The sequence below is a fragment of the Silurus meridionalis genome, chromosome 22 (genome assembly GCF_014805685.1).
Source record: "Silurus meridionalis isolate SWU-2019-XX chromosome 22, ASM1480568v1, whole genome shotgun sequence".
Taxonomy (NCBI): Eukaryota; Metazoa; Chordata; class Actinopteri; order Siluriformes; family Siluridae; genus Silurus; species Silurus meridionalis.
Genome location: NC_060905.1, coordinates 9,934,771 through 9,953,956, shown reverse-complemented (window position 1 = coordinate 9,953,956; position 19,186 = coordinate 9,934,771). Strand labels below are relative to the sequence as shown.

At 38.3% G+C, this 19,186-nt stretch overlaps 2 protein-coding genes across 2 annotated transcripts in view; one reads left to right on the top strand and one right to left on the bottom strand.

Annotated features, from left to right (window-relative positions):
- Nucleotides 1-10,191, bottom strand: part of eif3hb (eukaryotic translation initiation factor 3, subunit H, b) — a 76,307-nt gene extending 66,116 nt beyond the window's left edge. Inside the window, exon 1 of the mRNA XM_046834656.1 lies at nt 10,058-10,191. Within this exon, the coding sequence (XP_046690612.1) occupies nt 10,058-10,132 (75 nt within the window). The 5' untranslated portion in view covers nt 10,133-10,191. The remainder of the gene's footprint in view (nt 1-10,057) is intronic.
- A 64-nt stretch (nt 10,192-10,255) lies between these two features.
- On the top strand, nt 10,256-12,551 carry utp23 (UTP23 small subunit processome component). Its single transcript, XM_046834657.1, has 3 exons — nt 10,256-10,725; nt 10,817-10,988; nt 12,032-12,551. Exons 1-3 carry the CDS (start codon nt 10,538-10,540, stop codon nt 12,431-12,433), a joined length of 762 nt encoding a protein of 253 aa, XP_046690613.1. The 5' UTR covers nt 10,256-10,537; the 3' UTR covers nt 12,434-12,551.
- The last annotated feature ends 6,635 nt before the right edge of the window (nt 12,552-19,186 follow it).

Here is a 19,186-nt window from a genome sequence, read left to right as displayed (position 1 = left end):
AAAATACTTTTTTACAGAAAGAAACAATCAAGCATGAGTGACTTTGATAAAAGAAGAAATCCCCCATGTGCCTCAAAAAGTAGCTACGATAAGCTTTAGAATGTCAAAATTAAAGATAATTCAACTCAATGTGGCTTTTGCATTTTTTTATATATTTTTATACATAAAAAAATATAATTGATTATTCGATTAACAAAAATCATCATTCGTTGCAGCCCAAGTCCATATTTATACACATAACTAGCAGACCAGTTCACCAATATAAATTTTAATGCTAAATTTTGTCTCACTGTCCAGACAACCAAAGGACCAATGGAGCCCAAAGGGCCTACAGAGCTTTCATTTACCCAGAGAGCTAGTTACTGCATTAATGATTTATCAACCCCTGATAATGACGAACCAAAATCTCACCAGGACATGAAAAACACAGAAATACAGTATGTCCTATATTGTGCTTTAAGCTCAAAGACGAGCAAACGCTGCTGCATTCTCTGGAGAAATGTGAAAATCGATCGACAAGGGGCTAAGCAGCTGTCACAGGTAGACCACAGGACAAATGAAGACCAAGACCAGAGCGCTAAAGTGAGAGTCTCTGACGCACCTCATTTTCAGACACACTTAATCCCTCCTCCAGTCCCTCTGGTGTAAAGACGTCTTTGTACTCGATCGAAGTTCGCATTGTTAATCGGTTCATTTTCTGATAGAACGCCGTGAAGCTCCGGCACATAACGGATTTCAATCCTGCTGAATATTTTCATTCAACGCAAGCCCATTGTTTCTAAGATTTTGAATATTCTGCCATAAAATGAACTAAATATTCAAATACTCTAGACAAAGCCAATTGATTTGAATGAGTTAATGAAAGAAGAGTAGTGAATATTTAATGAACTCATAATGTGAGACATTACCGCATTACATAAAAACAGAGCTTAATACTTAATCAACTTGAGAAAACACGATCCACGCCAAATGATGAATAAGACCCACTTGAGAGGGAAAAAATCTGCCTAATCAATATGATTGATTCATTCTCAAGCCAAGTCTTACCTTCAATCTTGATAGATTACGTGTTCAGCTAGACATTTACTCATTCTTCTTTCAACTCAGCGTTACAGTGATCTGGGGTTTATCCCTGCAAGAATGGCCATGTTGCAGGAAATAGGTTCTGAATAGAATGCACAGTTTACAATACACACACTCACAAGTAAGAGGAGGATATCACACACTCTCTCACAAATAAGAAGAGGACATCATACACAACTGAGATGAGGATATACACACACACACACACACACACACACACACACACACACACACAAGTAAGAGAAGGATATCACACACACTCTCTCACAACTAAGAAGAGCAAATCACACACAACTATGAGGAGGGTACACACACAACCAAGAGGAGAATACACACACGCACACACACAAAACCAAAAGGAGGATATCACATACAAGAATAAGTGGAGGAGGATATCACACACTCCCTCATAACTAGAATGTGGATTCACACTCACTTTCATAATTAAGAGATCGTCACAAACACACAACTAAGAGATCACACACTCCCTCATAACTAAGTGGAGGAGGATATCACACACACTCCCTTACAACTAGGAGAAGGTGGATATCACACACACAACTAAGTATCACAGTGTACCAATTGGCACATTTTTGTAAATGAGAGGAAGCCAAGGAACCCTGAGGAAACCTCTGTCTTTCTAAGCATTAAATACGTGGATTTACATGAATATGCTCTTCTCTTCCTCTAAAAATTTAACACTATACTCCACATCTGTGATCAATTCTTCTTTGTAAGTCAGTAAATGTTGCCACGGCCCATGCAGGCAAACATTCTTTCCTGGAAATTTACTGCTTTTCAGTTGCACTCAAAGGCTACAAGAAGTCATAATTACATATTAAACGTCTCAATCAGGAAATGTATCATTCAGAGATTTGGGTCATTATGAGTGGCGTTGACCTCTACAGTGGACCGCACCCTGGAGATGCAGTGACCATCGTTGAGGGACGGACAGAAAAGCGTCTTTCAGCTTCATGTTATCCGTAGGCTCACCTGTTTATTTATCATCACGCATGCAGCAGTATAGCCATCAATCTCACATACTCCTGCGGATAAACGGAAGGCTTAAAGCAAACAAAGCCCGGCGCCTGCACCATCGACACACACAACGGGTGTAGACGCATGCCGTTCTCTCGGTTCCATCTTTCACACATGTGTAAAACATGCGAGAGAACAGGGATGGTGTCGTGCTGCCCGAATCTTCTGTCCTTCAGTCTTACTGAGGACGCGGAGCGCAGCTGCTGAGTCAGGAACGGGCAGGATACAAGCGTATCCTCAATCTCAGCTTGAGAACATTTCAAATGTTTCTATGAGCAAAGACTGAACAGCGGCAGAAATGTGAAGCGAAATCTGTCCTTATCATCTAAAAAACACAAAAAATAAAGAAATGAAAGGATAAATGTAGATCACTGGGAAACATTGGAGCCGGTGAGCATGAAATGTGACAGAAGTGTTACTGCACAGACAATTATGATCGCGTACATTAAGTCATTCCACTTAGAGCAGCCTTCTGAGATTTACTCAAAAACTGTTTTATTACGCTCGCCATTATTATTTCTTTTTTTACTCATTTCATCCTTTCATGTTTTCTTTGCCAACTTCTATTCCTCCCCATCAGCAGCCTAAATTGCGCTCACCTTGAAAATAAGGTTTATACGGATTACTCTTTCGCTTGTAATCCTGTGTGTTATTTCTGTGAAGGAAACTGGGCTGCATTTTATGTAAGAAAATGCGTGCTAAAGCAAAAGGGTGGATACGTGTGGAGCTGAGACGTGGGTCTAGTGCACGTATTCTAATATCGCAAGTCCTGGTGACTTACACACTATATGGACAAATGTTTTGGGACACTGGAATTTTCCAGCCATATGTGGTTCCTCCGCGAACTGTTGCCACAAAGTTGGAGAAACAATTATACAGGGTGTCTTTGGATGCAGTAGCATTTATTTGTTCCTTCACTTGAACTAGGAGACCCACACCTGTTCCAGTATGACAATGCGCCTGTGCACAAAGCGTGAAGGAACTCTTTACATGGGTTGAAGTGGAAGATCTTAAGTGGCCTGCTATAGAGCAGAATTGGACCACTAACTGCACTCCAGTCCTTCTCACCCTACATCAATACCTGGCTTTACTAAAGCCTTTGTGGCTGAATGACCACAGATCTCCATAAGCACACGTTGTAGGTTACTATAACAGCAAACAGAGAATAAATGTGGAATGGGGTGTTAAAAAAAAGAAAAATCAATCCTATAGTCATGTGTCCGCAAACTTTTGTTCATACTGTGCTGTCTTGTGCTGCACCAGAAGTGTGCTGTCCACCAAGACAGCTGTCTTGTGCTGTCTTGGTGCTGTCTTGGTTCTCGGTGCGGTTTAGCAGCCTAAATTTACTCGCACTGAAACATGACGTTGATGTAGCTAAAAACCGGAGCCTGACGATGATGTTTGGACATTGTGTCTGCAGAACAAGGCATGGCTACACTATCATATTTCCAAAACTGCCAAACACCTAATCAACCACGACCTTTTATCTTTTTCCGAATAACTCCTATGAAACACATTTACTGTTGGGAAAGATGCTGGAAAAGATGGTTTCCATTCGGTTAAAGGAATTAGCAAATGTTGTACTACACCCTACCACTAGAGGGCTGAAGAGCCATTCTGGCTTAACTTGATCGCTATTGTATTGATGCCCCTCTTTTTACATTAATATTTGAGACTCTGAAATCAGTATCAGACTTGAGTTTCAAAGTCCAATCCACTTTGGTATTATACCATGAAACTCCAGCTACTAAGATGATGTCAACAATAGAAACATACTATGACGTCTGTATAATTAAAGTGTGACCTGAGCATCTGATTAATAATAATTTAGCATTTAATTTAATAAACAATTGGCCTTCGGGTGAATTTAAAGTCGACCGATGTCATACTGAAGTATATTTAAATACCCATGGGACATGAATTAGTGACCAAGTTAATCATCATGTAAATGAATCATTGAAAAAACCCTGCACTATTAAGTATGCGATTGACCCAATAGGGATGACGCACATCCTCCGAGCTCATCAGTGTGACCCGCAGAACCCTGGTGCAGTTAACGCGCAGTCTCTGGAGGCCTGCAGAAAAAACACAAACAGCTGGCCCTCTAATAAGATAAAAAGTGATCGGTCTACACCCGTTAGCCTGGACCGTGCTCTTAGCTGAATGTCTAATGGCTACACCTCGACCCCCGCAAAACCCCCCCTTTCCCTTTAATGTCTAATAAACCCAATCTGTTCAAAACACATCTGCAGAGCACCTAAAAGTTCCGAAATTGCTGCAGAAAAGGAAACCGGTGTTGCTGCGTCGAATAATTCGACGATAATCTAATTCTGGTGTTTAAAATGACAGGCTTATGATACAACACACAAGCAAACCTCCTCCACAAACAAACAAACAAACAGCCAGTGGAGCCAGTCTGCCCCCTGCTGCTGGTTCATTTCAACTGCAAGAGACCGTATCGTCACTTTTAAACGAGGGGCAAGAAGCGTCGCCATATTCCTTTGTGCTGATGCGCCTTAAGCCAGATAACAGCTTTCAAACAACTTGAGAAAGAACAAGGGATTCACGTTGCTGCCTGCTAATGATTCAGGTTTCAGCGCAAAGTACAGTGCTCCAAAAATACACCTGCCGCTGCCTGTTTTTCAAGCAAGGCCTGTGTTACTGTTTAAGCAATTACCCTTCTGAGAAGTCTGTCTACACTCCGAGCTTGGCTGGTACACAAGATAAAGTCTATCAAGCCGCTGCCTTGAGTTCATTTTGTTCAGCTGTTCAGAATGAGAGCACGAACTCGAATGAAAATTAGGGCAAATTGTCAACCTGTAGAATGTTTTTCACAGCTAATTGGTTTGGGATCTGTCGGCTTGTTACAGAGAAGCCTGAAAAACGAAGGAAAGTTTTAGACGGCGCAAAAAGAGGTTGGAAAATGAAGTTTTTTCGAGTTTACTGGTTAAGCTAATGACCTGCTATGATGCAGTCAGGGAAAATCCATCTGCTTAATACACACAGATGGTAAAAAAACGGCATATTACATCCTTTAAATCTGCAAAGCCTGAAAAACTCAAAACCAGTGGCTAAAAATCATCTTTTTTTAATGTTTAATTAAGACGGTGCTTCTCATGTAGATGCCAGAAATCTTTTAAAAAAAAAATGAACATAACATCTAACATTACCAGGCACTTGAAGTAAGTGTGTGTGTGTGTGTGTGTGTGTGTGTGTGTGTGTGTGTGTGTGTGTGTGTGTGTGTGTGTGTGTGTGTGTGTGTGTGTGGGGCAGTGACAGAAGCAAGAATACGCAGCTGACTAACGCTCACCTGCTGCATGGAGAACATCTGGCAGCCACTGCTGCTCGCACTGATTGCACCCCATCATGAGAGGCTGGCGATCAGAGTGCTAAGGTTTTGAAGAGGCTGCTAGGGAAACGACGACAAGTCGAACTGTAACTGTGTAAATCATTCAACACACACACAGAGAGCAATCAAAGAAAAAAATAAATCGGACGAGGAGTAAAAAACTGAATAATGACCGACTCGACAGACTCATTACGAAATAACTTCAGCTTTGCCGACGCATTCCGTTATAGACCGAGTATAAATATTTATACGAGAACATCAGGACAGAGGCCGGCGAGGAAACGACTGTTTATAGTGTTCGCTTTATCCGTGGGGTTTCCACAACATTAAACGTAGTAAGAAATGAAAAATATACAGCATTCTTTAAAAAAAAATATACAAGTATTGCACCTGTTAAATTTTTGGAAACGGAACTGAGAGCACACACTACAAGCTCAAAAGTAAGCACACCCGGCCATCACACCCATGTGTACTGATAACCATCCTATTCAACAACCAAGTGTATTTACATTGTGTTTGTGCCCCTTTTCTGTTGTAATAAGCACCACGTTTCACATTTCTGGAGTCTGGCTAAGAGGAATTATGGTTATTCAGCCACTAGAGCATTAGCAAGACCGTGGATCTGTTCGTTTTTCAACTTCGACCTTCATAAACAATGTCTTTGTAGAGAAGGAATATTGTGATGTTGGAGCAGGTTTGGGCCTCCAAGTTGCAGGGAAGAAAATTACGCTATAGCATACATCCCTTGTACATCTGTACACACTTTTGGAGAAGGGAAAAAAAAGAATGGGAGTGTTGGTTGGAAGCCTGCAAACTTTTGGTCTTAGTGTATTGCAGACCACAAAAAAAAATAAAAATAAATAAATAAAAAAATGTGCTATTTGTCAGATATGTGTTATAGTGCGGGTTTTAGGGTCCACCTGCTGGTAAGAAAGAAGGAATTTTACTTTCAGTAGGCAGTGATGTGCTGGGAAATCAAAAAAATTGAGCATTCAGGGCATGAGGAGCTTTTCAACATTTTGCTGTTACTCAGGTTCTGTCAACTACAAGTGCCTTCTCGCTGGAAAATGCACTCTAAAGCTGCTGCCATGGTTATGAATTTAAAAGTGGCTTCTCGGACATTGACTGACACACACACACACACACACACACACACACACACACACACACACACACACACACACCCACCCATGACCACATCAGTCCAGCAACAAACCCCTAAAAGAAAACAACTGATCAATGCTGCCTCCCCGAGTCGATCACTTTCAGTGCTATAATTTCTCCATGAAATACAGGACTGAGCGATAAGTTCTCCCCCTGCCTACCAACATCAGCTGAACCACATTAAACAAGTGAACCATAACACATCTTCTGGGTATAAACACAAGCAAGCACTCATGCAAGGACAAAAATGTAAAGGAGGACACAATCTAGCTACGTTCTCAGTCGCTGTACTATGTAGTCAGCAGTTGATGTTCCTACTACTGGTTGGCATGACAACTTTTATCAGTGAATGGGGCGACTAGTGGTCCAATTTATGACAACAAAATCAGGAGAATCAATCAGGAGACAGACCACATGCCCTCTACTGTCTTCTCTCCAACTGGCAGTCACTGCAGCATGTTATGTTACATTTTTTTTCCTCCTCTACTTTGTCACGTCGCCGGACACGCCCACATCTACACATCAACAATCGATGTCGCTCATTTTGCCAGGTCTCGTTAAAAATAAATGCGTTCCAATCAATTCGTCTCTGCAAGTCGCTGAATGAATATAGCTTTAGAAGCCAAAGATCTCCAGGCAGAACCTATAGGATCACGTGTCTTTCAGAAGGCTTTTACAGCAAGCTTCAGGAAATGAATGTGTAGCTATTTTCAGCAATATACTATTAGGTGTGTCACGGTACACAAAATTCACGCTTCGGTACGTACCTCGGTTTCTAAGTCATGCTTTATCAATTTCGCTACAGTTAGAGAAAAGAAATTCTAAACATAAAATTGCTTGTTGTTTTATTATTAACGCAGTTTATTATTATTAACATTTGTGATCGTCGTTTTTTTGGATTTCTCACTGCTGAAGGTAAAATAAATGTCTACACTCAAAACTTCTAAACGCTTACAGTCGCCTTTCTTTTACTCAAAGATCAAACCTCACGCAATACAAGTAAGGTGCAGTACATCACATCACAAATTGTGATCTTTGTCCCAGAAAACACTAAACCTCTGAACATCACACTTACAGAGATGTATGTTTGTGGAAGCCTGGAAAAACTACCTGCAACAACAACCCTTGTAAACCAAAGATAACTGCTATTAAAATATGAAGAAATCTTAATTATATTTAGGCTCCAGTTTTACCTTTTGCTGATGTCCTGCAAAGACTTGTCAAGTATATATAATATATGGATGTGTGTATGAATGATGAATGGATGGACAGTATCTACTGATTTATGGATGGATGGAGATTTTTGGCATAAAAAAACAGACATAAGCCTAATATATTTAGTTTGTAATGAATTGCCAGTTGTTATAAATATCTCCTGAATCCTCACAGCATCATAAAACCAGAGTGCTTACATATTCTGTACTGGGCAAAAATTTACAAATGTTCACTGGCCTAAAACCATTAATAAACAAAATCTAGATATTTTAAGATGCAGTTTGTGTTTATACTATTAGAGTGACATTGACCTCAGATGATGACAGAAACTCATGAATAATACACTATATGGACAAAAGCTTGTGGACACATGACCAGACCTGTGTGCTTTTTCCTTCTTTTTTTAAATCAAATCAAATTTTATTTGTCACATACACATACATACAGAGTACGACATGCAGCGAAATGCTTTTTATGAGGGTTCGGGATGAGGGAATAGGATGGGGAGAAAAATAAACCAAGAAAAAGAAGGCAGATATAAGAATAAAGAGTATAAACTATACAAAATATTAAATATATAAAGATATATATGAAAAAAAAAATATGTATATACAAAGATGCTTATGCAAAAATTATTTAACATCCCATTCAATATTTAGTCCCAATTTGCTCTTATAATAACCTCCTCTCTTCTACAAAGATGTTCCACTAGATTTTGGAGTGTGTTTGTTGAGATCTGTGCTCATTCAGGCACTGAAGGAGGTGAGTTAGGGCTCAGGTGCAGTGCGTGTTCCGATTTATACCAAAGGTGTTCAATAAGGTTGAGGTCAGAGCTCCAGATCAGGCCACATAAGATCTTCCTCTCCATACCATGTATCAAATCTTCATGGAGTGTGCTTTATGCATAATTGTCATATTGGAACATGTTTGGGTGTTCTGGTTGAGGTGAAGGGAAAATGTAATTCTTTTGAATTTAAAGGCCACATCCGGCTGGAAAAGTCTCGTGTCCCAGTAGCTTCGTCCATATAGTGTACACAATGTTACAGTGGGATCCAAACCGCCGAATGTGCTACTGCTGCATATGCTTTACAATTTATATTATTTTGTTACAACAGGTTTAATGGCGGAGCTATTTTGTGTTTTGTCTTGCACTGTCCTGTGTTGTAATGCACTGTCTTGTGTTGTCTTTTGCACTGTTTGCACCAGGTTGCACACATGCACTTTATGTGGCAAGGATTTTTCTTACTAGTCTTTGGCCCTGTGTTTTCTGTTACTGTGATTGTTGTTTTATGTTGTTTTATGTAGCATCAAGGTTCTGGAGGAACGTTGTTTCATTTCACTGTGTACTGCATCAGCTATACATGGTTGAAATGACAATAAAAGCTTCTTGACTCTTGACTTGATTATTGAGAAACTTAATTAAAATACATTTCGATTTGAATTCTTTGAAATATTGACATGAATTTTAGTCTTTGCTTTGACCTTTTTTTCTTTTGCTTTAATGACAAGCTCCACATGTTTCCACATCATTTATTATAGATCAAATCCACCAGGGTGTTGACTGAACTTACACACTTTCACTAGAAGAGAAGGAAAAGTTGTACAAAGCAGATAACATGATCAATAGCACATGGGGGAATGGAAATTGTGACACATTTTGTCCCGATAACAAAACCTTGAAGTTGAACATTTACTGAACTAGTTCTAAAGCTTTCTGTTTACTTCCTAGATTTCCAATGTCCTCTTACACTTTTTGGACATCACTATATACAGAGAAGACGTGTCTAAGTGAAGAGATGCTCAGACATTGACACACACATCCAATACCTTCTTTTGTGTCCGAACTAGACAGCATGCTGAATTAGAAATCAATTATGATTATTAATAAGGAAATTGTATAAACATCCCTCACAATAATGAACTTTTGATATTCTGTATGCTTCGTTATGTGTTGCATTACGTGTCGTAAATAGTGTATAGCAGCATCTGTGATTAAATCAGTGGAACAAGAATTGCTTTCTCCATAAAACTCACTCACATCAACATATTAGTTGATTGTTTGTATTGATTAAAAGCCTTCCTGAGTGTAAACTTCAACTTCTATGCTGCTAGTCAGACACCATGCTGGGAGCCTTTATGATAAGTTTAGAACATTACCCAAGCTAACATCCGCTCAATCAAAACAACGTTTGGACCATTTGTACTCACCAGGCCTTCGATCTGGACCTGTTTAACAGCGGACTCCAGGCTGGCCCCAGGCGCAGGGTCTTTGCGAGTTGCCATCTTTCTCAACACGCGAAACAGAAGACCGCGGCTTGACTTCCGGGTATGGTACGACTGTGCTACATTTCGAGAGAAACAACGATACGCTTATTAGTTCCTGTGTGCTGTGGGTAATTTTCTGAATCTCACTTATACACTGTAATTTATAATTTGCAATACAATGTCTATTTACAAATATATATACATAGTATATATGTGTTTGGGATTTACTTCACACTTTAGATAGTATTGACGAACGGTGTCATGTTTCCGTACGGAACAGTTTGTTCGTAACTCCGTGAATACCACGCTGGTTGTGTTTTTGGAAACCAAAAAATCCAATTTATTCGTTTTTCAATGCTGTGGTTATTATTACGCTCAACGTTTAAAGCTGGTGATTTGAGTTGAGTTTGAGTTGAAGTCAGGATGAAGATCAAGCGACAGAAACATGCAAAGAAGACGATCAGTTTCTACAAGTACAACTTTGGTTTTCGGGAACCGTTTCAAATACTGATCGACGGCACTTTCTGTCAGGCTGCATTGAAGAATAAAATCCAAATCAAAGAGCAGCTGCCGAAATATTTCATGGGGGAGGTTCAGCTTTGCACCACCAAGTAAGTAAATGGGTTATTTCTTCTTCTGAATAGTGACTGGATCATGGCCAGACTCAGACCTCTGATGGATGTTATTGCTCTCATTACACAGATGCGCACTGAAGGAACTGGAGACACTCGCGAAAGACTTGTATGGAGCTAAATTAATCCTGCAGAGGTTTCAGGTCCGGAAATGTAAACACAAGGAGCCTGTTGCTGCATCTGAGTGCCTGCTGTCCATGCTGGGAGGAACAAATGCACATCACTACTTCGTTGCCACGCAGGTAATAGCGAGATATAGTGGTAATGTATAACTGGTGCATGCATGCCATATGACCTCTTTATTCTCTCACCCACAAGTTAACACTGAACCTAACCTAAAGATTGGTGTTGTTAGTCTGTGTCCTATGAATCAGCATTAGAATGTATTTATTAATTGAGACTTGACAGACAAACATCTGGATACGGGCATCTGCCAAATGCCATAAATGCCTAAGTTGTAGAAATGATGCATCTTCCTTAAAGCTTTAATATTTAAAATATGCATCAAATTATGAATGTTTTTTTAACAAAAGCAATTGATTCCTATTGTCCATTAGAAATGTTTATTGTGCAGTCACAACTTCAGTATTAAGAAAAAAACGTAGAATAAACACAGCATGAGTAACTGCCAGGATTTTAGGAGAACAAAACTTTTTTTTTATTCATTCACTAATCTTCAGTGAGCACTTTCACTTGGTAAAGGTCATGGTGAATCTGAAGCTCATTCCAGAAATACTGGCATTAGGCAGAAATAGATTTTGGATATTATGCTGTTCGATCTCAGGGGATCATGCAGGCACAGACACAGACACACACAAACATGGGGACAATTATAAGTCGCTGATCCGTATATCATCATGTTCTTTATAAGAGGAAACTGGTAAACCTGAAGGAAATCACAAAAACAAAACAAAAAACACAGGAAGAACATGCCAAACTGGACACAGGCAGAATCTCGCATTTGAGCTCGATCCAGATCGCTTCACACTAACCACTGCGGTACTGGTGCCATTATTGTGCAATGTAAGGAATTGCTGTGTTTCAGGAAATGTGTTTATACATCTTTGTGATTTAACATTGAGATAATAAAAAATAAAAAAAAGCTTTCTAGCTGAATATTGAAAATGTCATGGTGGGTAATGAAATTGAGATTAAAGTGATTTTCTCTGCCTTTGTGGAAGCATGGATGATCCATAAAACCTTTTTCCCTACACCATATTTTCTTCAGACGTACATGAACGATTGATTGAATGTTTAAAACTGCTGACTTTCTGGTCGTTTGCAGGACAGAGAGTTGACTACAGCTCTGATGGCGATCCCTGGCGTTCCTTTGATCTACATTGTCCTCAACACAATGGTGTTAGACAAACCATCAGCGTGTTCAGTGAAGCACGTGGAGGCAGTGCAGCTGGGAGAGCTTGTGAGTCCTCATCACCAACAGAGCCTCCAGAGTCTGAAAACTGAGCAGGGCCTCTGTAAAGACAGCGAGGAGCGGCGGGGCAAGAAGCGCAAGAGAAAGTCAAGAAACCCGAATCCTCTGAGCTGTTTGAAAAAGAAGAAGAAGCCAATGCCACAGCAGCCCAACAGTACAGATGGTGAGAAAAAGAAGAGGAACAGGCACAGGAAGAAGAGCGCTTCTGGAACGTCCATCAGTGTGAACCCAAACCCTTCCAGTGCTCAGTCATGAGTCGTCTCTGTTTCAGCTGATCGATCCAAATGTATAAAAACCCTACTGTTTTTCTCCACCCAGATTTTTAAATATATCTTTAATCAAGATGTCAAATAAAGATATAAGTGTTCCTCAATGGTTTGTGAAGCTCTTGAAATATCTTTATTAGATAAGAAATATTCTGGTTATAATATGTAATTCCATCACGTTTACAGAATCACTGTGTATACATGTACTAGCAAAGCAAATTTCATAATTCAAGTTCATGCGCATATTGTTGCACGTGGGATGTGTCCATTTTAAAAATATGCGCTACAATAAGTTTAAATTTATATTAATATGGAAACGCGAATAAAAAAAAGCGCAAACGTCCCATAACCACCACAAGGCAGAGGTGAAGGTCATCCTAAAGCTTCTGTTCTGTCTTTTGCAAAATGAGTGGCTTTGCTAGTGGACCACCTCTAGTGACCTTCTCCTGTCAGTACAGTGTAAAAAAAGTTTTCTTCATATGGTCACTTTATAAAACAATTTATGGTTTCATACACAAGATGCTTTGCGCTGTCAGCAAATTTCAACGTTTAATACTAACAATTTTTTCGCATTGAAAATGACGTTGCCTTCTTGTGAGAGTGTTTGACTCCCTTATATTCCTAATTTGCTCTGATTAAAAGGTAAATTACCGTATTTTCCGGACTATAAGCCGATACTTTTTTCCTGCGCTTTGAACCCTGTGGCTTAAACAATGAAGCGGCTAATTTATGGATTTTTCCTGGGTTTTTCCCAGTTTTACAAACTTCAAGCAAAAAACTGAGCCCCATAATATTAGACAAATGAAATTGCAGAATGGGTTCAGGTGAACCAATGAAAATCTTTATATTAAATCAGATGCGCTCCCACTGAATCAGACCGCACCACATCATAAATATGGATGAGGTTCCTCTGACGTTTGACCTGCCGCTCACTCGGACTGGCAACAGGAAATGCGAATCATTTGTCACGCTGAAAACAACCGGGCATGAAAAAACGCACTTCACCTGTGTTCTGAGCTGCACGGCATCGGGAGAAAAGCTTCACCGATGGTGATTTTTAAACGTACAGTGATGCCAAAAGAAAAACTTTTTGTGAAAGGAAGGAGGAAGACAGTGAACAATGACTTTCTTGGTAGGCTACTGTTTAGATACAAGCCGTGTTACAGGCACTGTCTTTCGTTAAAGCCTGTGTAAAGTTCATTAGTTTCAGCGGCTTATAGACAGGTGCGGCTTATTTATGTTCAAAATAAAAATCATTTTAAATTCAGTGGGTGCGGCTTATATTTGGGTGCGCTTAATAGTCCGGAAATTACGGTATCTTCATTAGTTTTTTCTTCACAAAATATCTATTATTCCTGGCTAAATGAGTATGTGTAGTGTGTTCTAATTAAAAGCACAAAATTAAAAATGCTGTTCATTTAAAAAGAAATCTGTTCTGGAGTACAAACAATTATTACTGTCATTAATCAAACCAGTACAAACACATTTGTGCTATAATTATATTATGCTATAACAGTAGTCCAACTTTCTCTAATAAAAACAATCCTCAGTCTTGTCATTATATTATACTTCAGCAACAATGAAAAAAAAAATCAGACAGTGTCAATTAATGCTGGTGTTTTTAATGTTTAATAAAAATGAATGTTTGTCAATGTTTTTAATATATTTGTATTTTTTATTGGTACTCCACACAGATTAAACTGCTGCATCTTAGACACCCTGTTGCAAAGAGAGCAGTATGCTTGCATCAGCCGGACGATATTAAAGCCTCGACTTGAACCAGGAAAGTAACTCTTATTAGTGATGTCAAGGCAAAACCTGCTCTGTTGAAATAAATGGTTCATATGGAGACTTGGTGTCCACTAAAGGCCTTTTCAGGTCACAGAATGTAGGACTGCAGTACCATGTGAGACTTCAGATGACAGCACTGTGTCTACATAAAGAACAAATTTGTCCAATTAAAAAGCATGTGTATTCTTCTCTTTTATTCTAACCCAGACATTCAATATTATATACAAGAAAAAACTTTCTATATGCTGAAATTCTATTACGGGGGTCACCAACATGGTGCCCGTGGGCCTTTTCTAAAAATTTGCTCAACATAGCAGCACTTACCAGTGAGCTGCATCTAACTTTTTTTGTTGCTATTCTTTTTTAAATCACACTTGCATTGGTATGAGTTTGAAAATGACAATATTAAAATATATAGATGAATAGATAAATATCATTAATTATTGATAATAACATATAATTAAAGGTAAATTAAGCAATTTTTTTATTTCAGAACTTGTGTGTTATTTTGACTTGTGTGTATCAAACTAGTAGCCCTTCACATTAATCTGTACCCAAGAAGTAGCACTCGGTTTTAAAATGCTGGTTAACAGTGATTAGATAAATATGTGATTACATAAACAGTGATTGTGTTCCTTTAACTGGACAGTGAATTGGATAGTGAATGGTGGTTTATAAATCAAATCAAATCAAATTTTATTTGTCACATACAAATACATACAGAGTCCGACATGCAGTGAAATGCTTTTTACGACGGTCCGGCATGAGGGAATAGGATGGAGAGAAAAATAAAACAAAGAAAAAGAAGGCAGATAAATAAAGTACAAAAAGTATATAAAATATAAGAATATATAAAGATATATATTAGATATATATGAGAGAAAAAAGATGTATATACTCAATATGCTTATGGCAGTAAGCAGTAAAACAGTAAACAATTTAAGGTGGTTTTGTAATTGTGTATAAAGTGGACCCTGTGCACCCCTGACCATAACACTAGTATTTGGTTCTTCCCCAAACTGTTGCTGCACAATAAAAGTCAGAAAAAAGTACAATCTTTGTGTGCTGTAGCAATAAAATGTCTCTTCACTGGAGCTACATGGCCCAAACACTGTTTTAGCATGAAAATGATCCTGAGCTGGACCTGAGGCTGGCTGCTGCTACGTGGTGTCTGATATGTTACAGGCTCATTGTTGCGTTGATTTAAGGGTTTACGTAATTCATCGTTAATTATAGCCCTAATTATGTCATGGCTATTTTTGTCCAGTGCTTAAACGTGTTGCTCATTTGTATGAGTTGCTATGAGTTGCTATGAGCAACAAAGACAGGGCCTGCTACTATGCAGTCGAACCACTTATCCATTACAAAAGATCATCAGCAGTTTCCGCAAATAAGAGCAGTCTGATACTTATACTGATTTTACAAGAAAGCTTTTAATTCAGATACAAATTCTCAATTAGAGCTTTTTAGACATTTATCAGAAGTCAGTTCTCATTCATGGGTCGGTTTTGTGCACTTCATCTTAGTTTCTTTTTTGTGTCTTAGGACGCTGCCATGGACATTCTACAGACCACCCAACAGCTATAACCATGACAACACCATACCCACATCCAGCGACCATATATGTGTGTGTGTAGGACTTACTACAAAAGTAAACACGGACGTCACTGCGTCTCACAGTCTATAAAGGTGACGTCCCTTTTCCTACGTCATGCTTTCAGACAGTCACTTATTGCTCCTAATAAGCTGGACAAAAGGAATGGGAAGGGGCTCGTCCATAATACTAGTCCAGCCTAGACTCACTATTAACAAGAGTTCAGACCTGTTAGCTAGAGTATGTGGTCGAGCTCTTAAAGTAGCTTAAAACAAAAGACAAAGCTGTTCAGCTGAGGACGTGGTTTAGGTAATAGAGCAACATTCGAGACAGTGTTCTACAAGAAGTAGAAAGAAGATGGAAGTAGTCCTGACACGACTTAGAGATTTTTCATGTAAGGAAGCTAGTTTTGAAGACTACAAAGCAGCAGTGATCTTCAGAGAGCAGCCCCAGGCTGAGAAAACATGCAGGGAGGAGAGAGTGAACTGTGATGGTGCTGAGCGTCTCGACATAGAGAGTGCTTTGGCCTGGCTGAAACGAGAGCTGGTAAGATCTTGTTTAATAATACTCAGTGATCATTTGTGAATTTAAATCTTGAGAAAAGTTCTGGACAGTAAGGAGATGAATATCTCAGGGCAAATATATTAGTTTTATTGCTAATATCAACAATATGAGCATGCTAACTGTTTAATAGTTGTAGCTGTGTATGGTTATTTGCCCAGTGATTGTAGTGATGTTTTCACACATTGAGAAAAATCACATCCTGAATTTAGTTGCAAATAACATCCAGCTTGATACATTTTTGTTTCACTGAATCCAACACTGAAACTTGTACGTGTGCATCCTGCTGGTACGTTTTATGGCTGCAATTTACTAAAACCGAACTACACAACCTCGTTGGTGGTCTGAATATGCCGTACAAAAGCTCAGTATAGTTTCAGGCTCAGGTCATGTTAACTGAAAGACCAGCTGCAGCAAGGGTCATCCTGCTCGTTTGAGATGTTATTGCTAAATAGTAAAATTTACTGTGGGTCTTGCCATTGACATGCAGAGGTCACAAGTAAAATGTCTCACCAGCAAAATTCCCATGGGGTAAATAAAGAGCAACTCCATTGTCAATGACAGATATATCACTTTGTATTTATTGCCGCAGCATCAGCAGATACGACCTTGTGCTCCTTCAAGACCAGAATTAGAAAAAAGGGGTTGAAAATCGAAATGTTGAGAATTCATCAGTAAGTGTAATCAGATGGTTTGGAGTTGGATCAAAACGTACTTAAATTCAACCGTTCACCTCTGCATTCTGGCTCTTCTCATTTAAAATCTACTTTTACTTCAGTTATTTGTTGTTGGTTGTTTTTTTTATTTTTGTTTTTGTTTTTTTTTGCATCAATTTTTCATCGATTTTATGTCATATTTTAAACTAGAATGCACAATTTACTTTTATATTTCCTATAAATACAATTACTCATGCTTAGTTCAGCTCCTATACAAACAGGTCTTAAAGACAATAAAAGTTTACTACACATGTAAAACAGTTATATTTTGGCTATAAATGAATTATCTTGGTTTATTTATCCAGACTGCAAATAAATAAAAAAATGAGGCAAAATTGATCTGAATTATTATAGAGGTTTGTGAAGCACATTCAGAAGATCTGCAAGTTTTAACATTTTGATAAAATGATGAAAAATTATAACTTTATCAGAGCTATTAAATGTATTACTGTGTTGATATATATAGTAATACTCATTAATATATTAATTTACTCGACACTTGAATGGAATGGATAAAGATAAATAAATAAATATAAATAATGTAAAATCTGATGATGCACATAATAAATTAAAAGGCTTTTTTTCAGTACTGATAATCTGTACTGAGGATGAATGTAGTATTTCTATTTAAAATGTCAGTGAATGCAAATATTATGACAAACCCGTGTCTTTGACTGAATTCCACATTTTGCTACTAAAATCTGATAAATATATTTACTATGACAACCTCAGGTTTGTGCTGTGTATTGAAAAGCACGTGTGCACTGTCTCCCTGTCTCTGAGCTCAGAATGAGGATTGTTTTCTGTTCCCTCCTGTAGGAGATTAGTCATTGTTCTTCCGTAGAAGCAAACACATTGAAAAGCACGTGAGAAAATGACTCTAACACACGCATCTGAGTTCTAGAATTTTGAGTTATTTAATTTTTTATCTATATAATCACGCATCTGCCACTTGGAGTTAATTTGTTTATTAAATACAGGTGTGGGTGGGAAAACTTTCTATTCTTCTTGTCCTCAGCTTGGAATGTACTGGAATTTAGTATATTAGTTTCTTACAATGAAACCAATTAGAAAGCCCCAGTTCCTTATAAAGGATGAAGGAATCATTTGCATTTGAAAGAAATTGTCAGTCAGAAATTGTATTAAACCCTCTGGGCTGTTCACTGGGCTGTTCACTGGGCAGTCCACACACACACACACACACACACACACACACACACACACACACACACAATAAGAAAGATCTTTTCTTTATTTTAGATTTTTTTTGTAATTTTTTAAATAAAGAAATCACACTTATCTCCAAGTGATAGTTTGGGAATACTCCAAATGCAGTCTAGACAATGAAACAAACTTTTTCTTTTTTTCCCCTAGAGATCACATAAATATATATATATAATACTTGTGATCTCTCCTACATCAAGTCTATATATAATCTGCTGTATTATCTAGCACGCTGCAGTGATGTGTTAGTGTAGTATGTACAGACTGTGTCAAGGAGAGAAACACAGAGTGTTTCCGATATGCTTTAAGTTTTGACTCTTTATATAAAGTGTCTTTCTTTCTTTCATTTATTTACTTTAACTTTTTTCTTTCATACTTTTGAAGGTTTTTTAAAATCTTTTACACACTTTTTATATAAAAAAGGTTATATTTGATATTGTTCTATTAAACATTCAAACGTATTCTTTCTTGTTACTTTGGTGTAGACGGACAGGCAGGCAGGTCTTAAAATTGTGTTTAAAATTGACTACATCATAATTCAAAATTTTCAAACACATTCTGCAGCTTAACAATTGATTAACTCCCATTTAACTCCCATATTTAAGTGAGTTAGATGAGTGTAATCATATTAATCAAATGTCTCACATCTGGCTTGCTCAGTATGGATAAGTGAATGGGGTAAAATTGCCCTATAATATGTTAATAGTTTACATGAATTATTGCTCTCACAATAAAGGACCCATAGCACTTTTGTTTAGTTGAACGTGTGGCTCTGAAACTGTAAGAATGTGGTTCGTGTGCTGTTACAGATGGAGATGCGTTCTCAGGACCAGGCTCTGATCCGTCAGCTCATGGA